The 14,501-nt window shown below is 38.8% G+C and overlaps 1 protein-coding gene across 1 annotated transcript in view; it reads left to right on the forward strand.

The window, feature by feature from the left end:
• The window catches only part of ZNF638 (zinc finger protein 638), a 49,809-nt gene that overhangs the window by 16,831 nt on the left and 18,477 nt on the right, over positions 1–14,501 (forward strand). Inside the window, exons 6-13 of the mRNA XM_009884099.1 lie at positions 2,392–2,595; positions 4,418–4,490; positions 5,405–5,551; positions 6,543–6,674; positions 11,727–11,858; positions 12,013–12,141; positions 12,481–12,522; positions 14,259–14,399. Coding sequence (XP_009882401.1) covers positions 2,392–2,595; positions 4,418–4,490; positions 5,405–5,551; positions 6,543–6,674; positions 11,727–11,858; positions 12,013–12,141; positions 12,481–12,522; positions 14,259–14,399 — 1,000 coding nt within the window. The remainder of the gene's footprint in view (positions 1–2,391; positions 2,596–4,417; positions 4,491–5,404; positions 5,552–6,542; positions 6,675–11,726; positions 11,859–12,012; positions 12,142–12,480; positions 12,523–14,258; positions 14,400–14,501) is intronic.

The raw sequence follows: 14,501 nt of genomic DNA on the forward strand, positions 1-14,501 counted from the left end.
CTGCTCTTAGCTGAAGGACAGTGCTAAATTGGAGAAGTGTTTAATTACACTTTTTCTGAGTAAGGGATCTTCTCATGCACAAGAGTTGTTTTTTTAGGGTGTCACTTTCTTAAATCCTTCCTGATGACAGCATGTCTCCAGCTGGGAGAGTTAGAATACAGCTGTTAAGCTCTCGGTGATGGCAGATGTTCAGAGCTGCTGGGTGCAGTCTCAGGGCAAGGTTGATGAGCTTGCTATGTACAATATGCTTGCATCAGTGTCTTCTTCCAGTTTCAGATCTCAAAGGTGCTGTGTCTGCCCTACCCAGTTTTGAGTACTGATGCAGTGTATCTTTCACATCAAAGAATTGAAGAATTCGGTATGGGCTAAAAAATTGGATAGATGTTCACAGAATTCACAGAATGGTTAGGGTTGGAAGGGACCTTTGGAGATCATCTAGTCCAACCCCCCTGCCAGAGCAGGGTCACCTACAGCAAAAGAAGTTCCTTCTCATGTTAAGATGGAACTTCCTATGTTCAAGTTTATGCCCATTACCCCTCGTCCTATCACTGGGTGCCACTGAAAAAAGACTACTCCCATCCCCCTGGCATCCTCCCATTAAGTATTTGTATGTATTAATAAGATCCCCCCTCAATCTTCTTTTCTCTAGACTAAAGAGACCCAAGTCCCTCAGCCTTTCCTCATAAGAAAGGTGCTCCAGTCCCCTAATCATCTTTGTTGCCCTTTGCTGGACCCTCTCCAGCAGTTCCCTGTCTTTCTTGAACTGGGGAGCCCAGAACTGGACACAGTACTCCAGATGCGGTCTCACCAGGGCAGAGTAGAGGGGGAGGATGACCTCCCTCGACCTGCTGGCCACACTCTTCTTGATGCACCCCAGGATGCCATTCGCCTTCTTGGCCGCCAGGGCACATTGCTGGCTCATGGTCATCCTGTTGTCCACCAGGACTCCCAGGTCCCTCTCCACAGAGCTGCTCTCCAGGAGGTCAGCCCCCAACCTGTACTGGTGCATGGGGTTATTCCTCCCCAGGTGCAGTACCCTACACTTACCCTTGTTGAACTTCATCAGGTTTCTTTCTGCCCAACTCTCCAGCCTGGCGAGGTCACGCTGTAAGGCAGCACAGCCTTCTGGCGTGTCAGCCACTCCTCCCAGTTTTGTGTCATCAGCAAACTTGCTGATGGTACACTCTATCCCTTCATCCAGATCATTGATGAATATGTTGAACAAAACTGGGCCCAGTACTGACCCCTGAGGGACACCACTTGTTACTAACCTCCAACTAGACTCTGCGCCACTAACCACAACCCTCTGAGCTCTATCTGTAAGCTATGTTTGGCTGTAATACACTGGCCTGCCACCGGACAAGCTCACCAAAAATATTCTGCATACTTAAGCATATACTCAGTCCATTTTCCAGGTTTTCCCTTTTGTTCCTGTGATCTGTCCTGTCAAGGTTTTCCTATGCCTGACTATTTTCTGTGTCTCTAAGAGGGACCAATTCTCTCATGGATTTCTTCACCGTTACTTCCTTTCATGGTCTTCATCAATTTGGGGTTGTTCAGCCTGGAGAAGAGAAGACTCCAGGGACACCTTATAGCAGCCTTCCAGTGTCTGAAGGGGGCCTGCAAGAAGGCTGGAGAGGGACTTTTTACAAGCGATAGGATGAGGTGTAGTGGCTTCAAACTGGAAAAGGCTAGATTTAGAATAGACATTAGGAAAAAAATTTTCACGCTGAGAGTGGTGAGGCACTGGAACGAATTGCCTAGAGAAATTGTGGATATCCCATCACTGGGAGTATTCAAGGTCAGGTTGGATGGAGCTTTGAGCAACCTCCTGGTCTAGTGTCCCTGCCCATGGCAGGGGGGTTGGAACTAGACGATCTTTCAGGTTCCTTCCAACCTAAACCATTCTATGATTCTAATTTGACATCTTTAAGTAGCATAAATATGCAGTTGATATATATTTATGTAGTCCTCTCAAATCTCTCTTTCAGTCCAGTCGGTCTTACAGATAAAACTTCTGAAGGTTGCTTACTTCCAAACTAAATTTGAAAGAAGCAAGGAAAGCATCTTAATTCATTACTTTTTCATGTATCCTTTTCTTCTTCCTATAATTTTTTCATAGCACTGAAGCTTGTATCTTGAGTTTTCTTTGCAGCTTTCTCTTGTTCCATGCAGGTTGTTCTCTCCTACTTGCTTCTTTTCAGTTCCATCTGCCTGTCATTAATTCCTATAGCAAATGTGTTGCCAGTATGTAAAGTATGTTTGTTAACAAATTAGACTCAAAACTTTGTAAATTTTGGTTCTTTTTTGTGGAAAGTCTGTTTCAACAGGCTCAGGTTAATTATTCTTTTCTGCCTTGTCAAAACTCATTATATGCTTTTATTCTGTTAGAAATGCTGGTGACAGAAAAGAAAACCAGACCCCAAAGCGTCGTTCCAACTCTGCCAGTCCCAGTCCTAGACGTTCGAGGGTCACAGGCTCTGGCTATGTTCTTCGCCGATCACGATCGAGATCCAGAAGCCCTGGCCGCTTCAGGCCAACAAGGCCAAGAAGTCGAAGCCCGCGGCAGATGCGACGACTTAGCCCCAGACACAGGTCAAGGTCACCGCAGCGATCGAGAAATCCACTGAGAACTGGGCCACGACCTCAGAGGTCTCCCAGTAATGATTGGTCATCAAGGAGGTCAACCCGATCTCAAGGTAAAGGACGGATACATACTGCCAAATTGAAACTCCCTTTAATTTCAGGAAAACATAGTTGATTTCAAGAGGTTTATCTGTCTAGGTGTTACCTAAGGATTTTTCATAGCAAAATTCTGTTTCTAAAAGACAGCTTTTCCTTTCGCTGTTGCTTTCTGAGAAGTATATTTGGAAGAAAATGGGCATTCTAAAAGGTCTGAAGTCTTCCTTACCTTGTTTTGGGAATTGGTTAATCATATCAAATAACTCCTGAACAGGTCTCTGTTCTAAGCGTGCTCAGTTTTTAAAACGGTAAGGATAATCAAGAATTGAAAACAACTGAAGGCAGCTTCAGCATCAAAAAAAGTAGTTCTGCAAAGGCAGTATAGGCGAGGAGAAAGAAAAGGCCAGGCTCAGAAACTGCATTGAATGGAGGTGCAATTTACAAGGAAGGAACAGTGTTCTGAAATAATCTTGTTGAGATAAGAGCGTGGTACGTGGAAGACTTTAAATTAAACATCTTTTGTAACAGTTAAGTTCGTTGCACCATTTTGTGACTCTCTGTTCAGCTTACTTCCTCCAGTTTGCAGTTCTAGGAAATTTTGTGTAAACTTGATCAGTTCCATGTAGTTTGTTTTGAGCTCAATCTCTAGCTGAAATACTGGTTTGTTTGGACTTCTTGTTTCTGTTTAAATTCTGAAGTGAAAAAAAAGAGGTATTTTAAAAGCTTGTTTTTTTTTTTTTTCTTTGATCTGTATACTGTGGCTATGTTGTTGGGAATGCTTTCAGAAAATTAAGAGGTACTGAGCTCTTGGGGGGAAAGAAGTCTAGGTGAAAAGTTGTGAGGGACAGGCAATTTCAAAGAGATCTTCTTGAGGGTAAAATACAAGCCATTTTAATATAGAAGAATGAAGGGAAGAAGCAATTAGTAACCAAAATATAAATTTTCCACAGAAAGAAAGCGTACAGGAAATTAATGTTGTATCAGATCGTTAAAGAATAATTTAAAACAACAGTCTGTAGGACAAAGAGCAAGACAGAGGAGGATACAGAATTTAGCAGAAGGCATCAAGATAGTAAGTACTGCTGTGCATCAGTTTGTGAGAGGAAGATCAGTCTTGAAAACTTCTTTTCTTTTCTTACATTCCCTGACATACAAAATTAAACGATCATTCTTTTCGTCCAGCCATGAGGATTTTTGTAGATGCCATTGTCAGAGTCACACTATCGGTGTAACTAAAAATGTCAAGTTACACAACAGCACAGTGAAAATAGTACAGAGGTTTATTATTATTTATAGACCATCTCTGCTAGAGTGTGATTAAGGTTCTCTAACTTCAGTGAGTCTCAAGATTGAATCAGGAGTGGGTGGTGAAACTGAAACTGTACAAAACCAAACAGCAATATATATGTAAGTTTTCTTTTAAAAACAAACAAACAAAACTGAGTTTGTTTTCCCTGCCCCTCACAGACAGAAAGGCAGCACTGGAGGCGGTAGTAAAAAGTTTGGGACCTGGCTTTGTAGCGGAGTTCAATAAACATAAGTCACTTCGAGCACCTGGGCAAGGATCTTCAGGATCAGGAAAATCGCCACACTCTCACGGACCCTTAGGGAAGATGCCTGGAAATACAAAAAAGCCACTGAAAACAAGTGTTTCTCCAAAGGCTTCGAAGAAAGATGTGCCTTCTTTGCCTGGGTCAAGTTCTTCATCTCCTGAAACTGATGATTTATCCCAAAGCAAAGAAATGGAAGAGGATGAAGAAGATTTATCCACAGGAACCAGTGGACCTTGTCCTACTCCTTATAATAGGGTGAGTTTCTTAATATTTTTCTCTGTGATTTCAAGAATTTGGTTAGTATCCAATTTCAGAGGGATCGCTTGTGGAAAGATTAATTATTCTGTTTGCTGATTCTATGCCATCTTAATGCAAAGATTTGCTGGCTACAAGTGTGGTAATTTACACAGCAAGGTTTTTTTAACAGATGTGAAGCAAAACCTCTCCAGTGCTTTCCAACAGCAGAAAGAAATAGCCATTAAATTTGGGTCCTTATCCTATTGGGCACTTGCTTGTATAAACTGAGTGATGAGCTCTGTTTGGAGGACCTTATTGTGTAAATGAAGGTTATGGATAGGAGGCAGAAAGCGTTCATTTTGCCCTGTCTAGCAAAAAAGATGAGGCAGAGAAATTTACTACTGTTGTAAGAAGGATCTTAAGGCAGTGCTGTTTTAGTCTGTCATAGCGACCATTTGGAACTCTTGGAAACAGCACCTATAAGCCAGATTGTATTTTAGTTGTGGTAGATGCAATTGTCCTTGGCAGTCCTTTGTAGTTTCTAGCCTCTAAATGATAAGCAAAGAGAACATTGCCTACTGCTGTTGAAAGCTAATAGATAGTATTGAAAGTAGTGGAGTGGTGCTGCTCCTTACCCTTACAGCCCACACAACTGGAATTTTGTTGATCTGTAGTACTTGATAAAAACAGAAAGTTTGTATTGTGTTACTCAGTAATCTGATGCGATGTCTTCTAGTAACTGAAGATTGAGACAGAGTAGTAGAACAACAAGATTGTGGCTCTGTCCTTGTGTTAAAAAGCAGAAAACTTGAAATACCACTGTGAACTAAGCAGTCTGTCTACTTTGAAGAAATTTTTATTACAGATTCTTTTTTCTTCCTTTTACTGGACTTGACTTGGAAAGTGTTTATTATTTTCTTTTCAATTTACAGCTGTTGAGAGAAGAATTGCTGAGTTGTGGGACAGTCCTTCATATATCTGATTTACCAGATGATGGCTTTTCAGATCAAGATATTAAAAAAATTGTTCAGCCTTTTGGCAAAGTTAGTGATCTCCTTGTACTTCGCTCTAGAAATGAGGTAAGTATTCCTGTAGAAAGATTTTTTTGTGTCAGAATGCAAAAGAAATTGTCAAGCAATGAAAAAGTGTAATATTCCTGAACAGTTTGTTATTAAAGATCCACATGTGTAATCTTGGAATAGCTGGGAATTTTAACTTTATAAATGCAGTCTTGCTTGCTACCTAAGTGTGCCTAGGTGGCCGAGAAGGCCAACGGCACCCTGGCCTGTATGAGGAATGCTGTGGTGAGCAGGACTAGGGAAGTGATCGTTCCCCTGTACTCGGCATTGGTAAGGCCCTGCCTCAAGTACTGTGTTCAATTTTGGACCCCTCACTACAAGGAAGACATGGAGGTGCTGGGTTGTGTCCAGAGAAGGGCAACAAAGCTGCTCAGTGGTCTGGAGAACAAGTCCGATGAGGAGCAGCTGAGGGAATGGGGTTGTTTAGCCTGGAGAAAAGGAAGCTCAAGGGAGACCTTATCACTCTCTACAACTACCTGAAAGGAGGTTGTAGAGAGGTGAGGATCGACCTCTTCTTGCTAGTAACAAGCGATAGGACAAGAGGAAATGGCCTCAAGTTATGCTAGGGTAGGTTTAGGATGGATATTAGGAAAAAGTTCTTCACAGAAAGGGTTGTTAAGCGTTGGAACAGGCTGCCCAAGGAGGTTGTTGAGTCACTATCCCTGGAGGTATTTAAAAGATGGTATACGTGGTGCTTAGGGACATGGTTTAGTGGTAGTTTTGGCAGTGTTAGGTTGATGGTTGGACTCGATGATCTTGAAAGTCCCCTCCAACCTAGGCAATTCTATGATTCTAAGTCTTAAATGTTAGAGGAGGTACGATGCTTTCAGTATAATACTGAAATCCAGATTTTTTCATCAAACTCCACGTTAACTTAGAGAGAGAAGTACATGCAGTTCTGTTGTGAGCAGATTTGCTAAGGGAAAAATTTCAGTGAATTGTATCTTGTGTCTGTAATATAAATAAAGACTGAAGGTACCATTTATTTTAGGCCTTCTTGGAAATGAACTTCAAAGAAGCTGTGATAGCAGCTGTGAAATATGGTGAAACTGTGCCAGTGCTGGTAAATGGGAAACGGGTGAAAATAAGTGTAGCAGAAAAGCCAAAAGCATCTCCTGGCCAGGTAAGCAGCCTGTTGGTGAATAACATGATACTTTGTGTGTAGCTTGGTATTTTGCTCCAAAAGCTGCTGTTCTACAGAAAAATAGACGTAGTATTTTTAATATCTTTAAAATTTCCTTTTCATAAACAGCAGTCTAAAATAAATATGAAAATGTACTCTGTAATTCCAGTTTTCCATTTTTCTTGGTTGAATTTGATATTTGTGAATACTGTCAATTTAACAAAGTCAGAGACAACCTATATTATTAAATATACTTAATTACTATTAATGCTATTTAAAAATAATATATATATATGTGTGTGTGTATATATACATTTCTAAATAAAGTATAAATGCTCTAGTAAAAGGTTTTCTTTCTGTCCATTCCAGGCCAAAATGAATATAAAAAAACGGGTTCAGAATATTAAAAAAGTTGCACGAAGTACAAAGTAAGTGTTACCATTACATGCATTAGTGTTAGTTATAACGATTGGAAACCAAATGGGTTCATATTGGTTTGGTTTCTTGTGTTTTACTGTTTTTGAACTTTTTTAGCTGCTTTAGTATTCATTAATTGTCTCTAAAACTGATTTTTCTTTATTTTTTTTCTCATAATAGAAAAGATCAGACCACCACCACTAAGACAACTAAATCTGTTACAGGTAAGTTTTGGTTACCTTTTATCTGATGATATGTTTGTGTCGTGGTTTAACCCCAGCCAGGAACTAGGACCACACAGCTGCTTGCTCGCTCCTCTCCCCCCGCAGGGTAGGGAGAAAAGGAGGAGAAAGGGCGGGGGAGGGAAAACCCTTGTGGGTTGATAAAGACAGTTTAATAGAACAATAAGGGAAAAGGAAAATAACAGTAATAATAATGGTAAAAGAATATAGAAGACACAAGTTACTCTCACTGCCTGGTGAATTGGTTGCCCAGCCTGACCGGAGCAGAGATTGTGATTTTTCCACCCCACCCCATCATAGACAAACATGATGCCTATGGTATGGAATATTCCACTGGCCATTCTATTGTTCTGTCTATGCTCCTCAACTTCTATGGGAAACTGAAAAAAGTTCTTGACTAGTTTAAACATTGCTTAGCAACAACTAAAACTATATGCATCGTTAGCATTCCTGTCATACCAATTCATTTCATAACAAACCTGAAAACACAGCAACCACTAGAAAGAAAATTAACTCTATCTCATCTGAAACTAGGACGCTCTGTTATTGCCTTCCCTCTTTGTTCTCATTTCTTTCTTTTTATGTGAGGGCTTTTCATAATAGTTCAGAAAGCAAGTTGAAAGCAAGTTCAGAGAGCTACAAGAAAACTTCTAGTTTATACTTTCAAATGTCTTCCTTTTCATGCGAGCCTATCTTTCTGTCTTTAAAAAAAAATAACTAGAAAAAACAAACCTCAAATGGCAGTAAAAAACCCTCCACCTTTACCTGTGCTTATACTCTGTAATTTTAAATGTTTGCCTATCTGTCGAAGATAAATGTGGCACTTTGGGCTCCATGAAATAAGTGTAATTCTTCAAGTTGACTTTAAGCCTGGTGTATATTATAAGCCAAATGTATATAAGCCTAGTGTATTTAATATTCTCTTTCACAGTTACTGCTAGTGCTTCTCAGTGTCTTATGTTCCTTGAATGTTCCAAATGCTTTTAAGTTTCTGCCCCGGTCTTATATTGATCCTGACAGAAAATATTTCAATTGTTATTCCTTGGTCTGGCAGAAAAACTTGTATGTCATGCTATTAGAGAAGAATACTTTTTTTGGTAATACTTCAATGAAAACAGGGCAAACTGCAGTAAATACATCAATAGCCAATGAAACTTTACAAAAATTTGGTATTATTAAAACATTGGAAGTAGCACCCATATAATATTTCTGTTGCTTCTATTATTGACTTCCGTGAGCATTTTTTCTGAGCAACGTTAAGGACCAGACATTATTTTGATGGGACATTGTGCTTTTATTGGTCTTGATTCATTTGTCAGCGTGGTCAGTTCCGATTCCAGTTTCCAGAATGGAATTAAGATTCACATAACAGTGTGTTTCAGAGCTGTCTCACAGATGGAAACTGTGAATTGTTTACAGTCACTTAAGAGAAAGAAAACTCAAACTCCTTTGCAGGAGCAATGTTTTCTCAACAGAATCCTGAAATATTCACAAAAGATACTCTACTTCATGGCTTTCATTCAGTATTTTGTCGGAGTTAACTTAGGTCTTGGGATTTTGTTTTTTCTGTCATATCTGTTGAATTTTTGCAGATTAAACTATTTTTGTATGTATTTTTATACTCTTACTTCACAAATGTAAGATTTAAAAAAAAAAAAAGCATTTCTACTGACTTACTTGGTTTTGGATATTCTATGTAGGTAAAAAAGAACGGACTAAGAAATCGACAATGACAGGAGATAGGAAAATCAAGAAAATTTCAAATACTGTGGGTAAGACAAATAAGAACTTTTACTCTTTGCTCGGAAAACACAGGCAGGTGCTTTTCTGTCCCCCTGCTCCCCGCTTTCCAGAACAGATATTTAAGGTAGCGAGTCCAAGCTTTTCACAACTTTTACTGGTCTTGCCAATGTAGTAGGTTGTTGGACAGGCAAGCACCCTTCTTTTGACTTCACTAATGTGGTGATTATTGGTGCCGTTTGTAGATCTAGAATAGCAAAGAACAAGGGAGAGTAGATGAGTTTGGGGAAGCAGACCCTTTTGCATCACCACAGTCACACTGTTCTTTTGCGAAGCAGGGATGAACTTTTCCCCTGTGTATGTTTCCTGCCCGTTTGTAATGAGGAGCAGGAATTTATGTCAGGTCTCTTGAGTATCTGGCAGAAGAATGTTTAGTGCAGTTCATTCTTCTTTTGCAAATCAATTAGTTTAATATATTAGAAATGAAGAATGTTGTTTTCTGCTGTTGCCTACCAGCAAAATCTATAGATGAAGACCTTCAAATCTCAACAGAAGCTGAAATGGAAGTTGGGGAAACTAAACTGTCAGACCCAAAGAACATGACAGAAGGGGATGAAGTTATAGAGCCTGTGAAGACAATAGAGACTCAGTCCAAAGGAGTGACTAATCCTGCACCTGTACTAGGTAATTCTGATACGATATGCCGTTTTTAAGTTACTTTGCTAGTTGCAGGTTATTTTAAGTTTAATGTTGTGATGTCTTCTTGAATTTATTTCTTTTTTTAGAGAAACTTACACAGGTGCCTCATGTGGCGGCGTTGGACTTGGATGAGTTTAATGAAGCTTTAATTGACCAAGGTAAATTGCAAACTGACAGGGCTTTTCTCATTTCTGTCCTAAACTTCTCTGTTATTGTAAACTAAATGAGAATGCTTTTGAGGCCAAGAAATTAGGATGACACAGGATATCAGAAAAAAAAAAAAAAAAAGTTCGATGACTGAAACATAAAACAACAGTCATGGTGATTGTGGCTGAAAGTGGTACAAACACCCAAGATGTACATTTTTCAATGGACGTAATATTTTTGCCTAGACTTTTTCAGTGCAACATGGCGACTTTTATTTACAACTCGTTAGAGCAAAGGATTCAGGTTTTCTCTATGTTCTGTTCACAGCTCCACCACCAATTATTTTAATGTCAGTGCTTTACATTGCCTGCTGGAGCTGGTTCAGTAGATGCTGTTTTCCCCATTTTTTATAAGTGCTATGTTTACAACAAAGTCTGTTACTAATCATAAGTGTATATTAATTCTCAGTTACTATGCATGTGATAGTGGAGATATGGCAAGGTTGTAGATGCTGAACCTGTTAAGATGTAGATACAAACATTTTACAGAAATGATTCTCTTTAACCTGCACTTGCCGGTCCTGTACAATTGTTGTTTTCCTGTTTCCTGCTGTCTCTATTTTCGTAAGCCTTTCACATATCGCTGTGGACTTAGTAGTCCCAGGAAAAAGAAAGAAAAAGAAAGATTTTGTGGGCATGTGCCAGGCATGTGCCAGGCACCTACATAGTCCCCCTGTGCCCACAGGAAAATCTTGTGCTTGTGATTATTCAACTGATAAGTCCTTAATGTCAGCAAAGTGTTTGCATGTTAATTAAGGGATTTTAATTATTTTTTTGTATCCCCACTGAAGCTCTGCATGTGTCTCACCAATGTAGTTTGTCACTGTAAGTTAAATGAAGGAATATTTTCATTTTTCACAATGATAGTGGTGATAAAATGTAACGCAAGAAGTTCTTTAAACTCTCCAGTATTTAAAGAAATCTGCTGAACTACTAAACTACCCACCCCACTTTTTTTTTTTTTTAATTCTTAGAAGCTACAATAGCAACTGCAAAGAGTGAAGAATCAATGGAACCACCTAGCAAGGTCAGTCCTAAAGGTGCTTGAATCTGTGGAAGTTGTAAGTACGCACATGGTGCTAGTTTCCAAGTGTTGGTGTGCTCTCTGAAAAACTCTGATTTAAATCCCATGCCTGTTAATCTCTTGTGAGAAATACTGAATAGTTTTTTCACCTTGCTGTTTGTGATTTGATAGACATCTACCACTTCGCTCTGGTTTTGTGGTTTTTCCTCAGAGTTTGTTTGTCACACCAAAGCTCCTTTATGCTCTGATCATCTATATTGCCCTACTGTGGGTGTCTTCCCTTTATATGCAGTATTTGCACATACAGTCCTGCAGCTTTTGGCATGTGGGCATGTCACGGGTATAAAGTAGTGGCATAATTATAGGGGGTTTTGATTTGCTTTGAAATTTTGATGAGGTAGCGTGAGACAACTGAAGGTTTGTGCAGAATTAGCTTAGATATAGATACAGCCACAATTAAGCAGTAATTAAGGTGATTACGTGCCATAATTAAAGAAAAGGTTAAAAAAATTGTTTAATATGCTTTGCTACTCAATCCTGAAAAGGTTTAAATGATCTTTGGTTTTGACGTAATTGCAAGTATTTATAACATGCTTTTAAGCAAGTGCTTCATTCAGTTTAATGATGGTTTTACATAGTAAAAATAAAGCTCCTTTCAGTAATATAACAGTTTTGATTTACAGTTGAAGAACTATCAGTAATATTTACTTTAATTTGTTTACAGGAACTTGATGATATATGTGTGGTTCTTATTTCAAACTTGCCTGAGAAAGGATATTCTGTTGAGGAAGTTTCCAACTTAGCAAAGCCATTTGGGGGACTGAGGGATGTGCTAATTTTATCGTCTCATAAAAAGGTATTCTAATTGATATTTAGTAGTGTTTCTAATTAGAGAAGCAGCAAATATGTTTTCAACAAATGCAAATGTGATAATGTAGTGCGCAAGCATTGATGTGAAATGCTTTTGATAAATTACAGTTCTTAAATTATTGTTTTCTTTATTTTAAAAGGCGTATCTTGAAATAAGTAGAAAATCTGCAGATTCCATGGTTAAATTTTACACCTGCTTTCCAATGTCACTGGATGGAAATCAGCTCTGCATTAACATGGTGCCTCAGTATAAGACTATAAAAGATGAAGTAAGTAATAACATATATTGAAATTTTAGGGTATGTGATAATATTTCAATACAGAGCAGGATTTTGTATTTAAGCTGACTTTTATACACTCGCTATTTTGTGCATTCTCATGGTTTGTCGTATTGAAGACTGATTCTGTTAAATGCCTTTTTGAGTCCTGGCCTTCTGATAAGGGAGTAACACAGATGTGAGAAGTGCTGATGCTGTTGATATTATTAGTAAAGCAGAAATTTCGAAGTTGTTGGGAGTCAGTGACAGCCAGTTAGCTGCTGCTAGTGAAGCTATATTTTAAAGTTCAAATCTTATAATGTCTTTTTTTTTTTTTTTTTTTCTCCAAAGGAAGCAATATTTACTGCTATAATTAAAGACTCTGACCCTAAGGTAAGTTGCTAGCAGCCTAACTTTTCCTCCACGTGCTATCAAAATACGTTACTTTAAATTGGAGGTAGTATTGTTCATACTGAAATATTAGCTAATTGAATTGTTATCCAAGCATTCTCTTGAATTAAGTGTTTATATATATTTTCATGGGTGAGTGAGGAGGGAATAGAATGAGTAGATGTTGACTTAGTTTAGCTGCATGATGCATGAAGTGCAAGAAATTAAAAATTTAATAGGAATCCTTTGAGACCCACGCCCTGCTGTTATGTTTATTTCATGTTCTAACAACAAGCTGCTGACCACTATGGCTTGGAGAGTGTGCAGTGTTTGCCTCTATATAATGCCACCCGTTCTCCCCAGTGTGTTTTATAGACGGATATTTTGGTTTAAGTATCAAAACTACCTCTGCTTTGTTCAGTGTAGTGTGTCTCCCTTATTGTCCCATCTGTTCTTTTACTGTACACAGTGCAAGCTGGCAATTGATGTACGAAACATTTTTATGCCGTGTAGGTAGGCGGACGTTAATGAAATAATTAATGAATTATTATTTTATGTCTTCTGTGAAAAACATTTTCAGGATATTCTTGGTAAGAGGGTCAGTCATTGGGTCTGAATGTGTCTCTGGGCTTAAACAGTTGGCACAAGAACTTCACAAGAGTGACTTTGGTTAAAAAGCACGTTGCAAGGAGCCCTGCCAACAAATGACTTTCCAAGAAACCCCAAAAGGCTTGACTTTTCAATTGCAAATGTGCCTGGGGGATATCTGCTTTCTCCTTATGATTGTTGTTTGGCACTGACAGACACATCTGAGTACTTAACTGCCAACACCCCTACTGCTGTATCCTACTTACGCCCCTGATGTGCTTGTGGTGAAATATTTCTTTTCTGCTCCTAATAAAGTGATGAATAATGGAAGAAAAACATACCAGACCTGGAGGGGGGAGGGAGGGGATTTCTTACTTGTTGGGAGTGAGTGTTGTGTTTCTAAAAGACACATAGCTTTCAAGTATTAAAGATGAGACTTGTTTAAGATTTCAGAAGTTTACTAGTAACCCTTGGACTTTGTGTCCCAGGGTCCTTACCTTCGATCCTGCACAAAATATTTGGTGCCAGGGTTCAGTCTATGGTTCTGCTGGAACTATGTGGCTGATGATGGCTTTCTGTTTGCTGTCAGCCCACTCGTATGCTCTGCACCAGAATCCTTCCTGGTCAGAAGAGACTTACTGGTGTCCTTGATAGCCTGTCCGCTTGGTGGTGGTGTTAACTGTGAAAATTGAGAAACACAGGAAATGATACCTGACCAGGGATCTTTATATTATTACAAACTGATCAAGTAAACCAAATTTAAAAACCAGGATTGGGGTCTTTTGGATAAGTTTCTATGCCTTTACCAATTTATAATCTGACTAGAACTGTCTGCTTTTCAAAATAGTAAATTTTATTTAAACTTCAGCTATATTTTGCAGTGTCTTTAAAATAAAACACTCAACTTGATGCTTTTAAGTTTGTTATTTTGTTATATACTTGGAAGTATAGGTGGTACTTTTGATATACTGAGTAGAAAATGGAAAATCTGATGTGACTCTGAAAATGTGAACATTGGATGTGTGTGACTGTATCACTCAGTTCTTACCAAAAAAGAGAAGTTTTCTGTGAGGCTTTTCTAACCTAGTTCAGTAGTTGCTAATAAAGTGTGTTACAAAGTTATCGCAAGTTTTGTCATCACTTTTCTTTAGGTAAATACTGAAACTATACATAATCAGTTTGTCCATCTCGGGAACTTGCCAGATGATGGATACAGAGAACTGGAAGCGGTTTGTGTGGGACTTCGGTTTGGAAAAGTAGATCATTATGTTGTGCTGAAGAATAAAAACAAGGTAAGTATTTTTTTTTTATGGTGCAAAGTACCACGTTGGGGGGGTGGGGAATTAAAAAGTAGATTTTTCATCTCCCAGTACAAGGAACGTTCTGCTAACGAG

The sequence above is a fragment of the Charadrius vociferus genome, unplaced genomic scaffold (assembly GCF_000708025.1).
Source record: "Charadrius vociferus isolate BGI_N301 unplaced genomic scaffold, ASM70802v2 scaffold544, whole genome shotgun sequence".
Lineage (NCBI taxonomy): Eukaryota > Metazoa > Chordata > Aves > Charadriiformes > Charadriidae > Charadrius > Charadrius vociferus.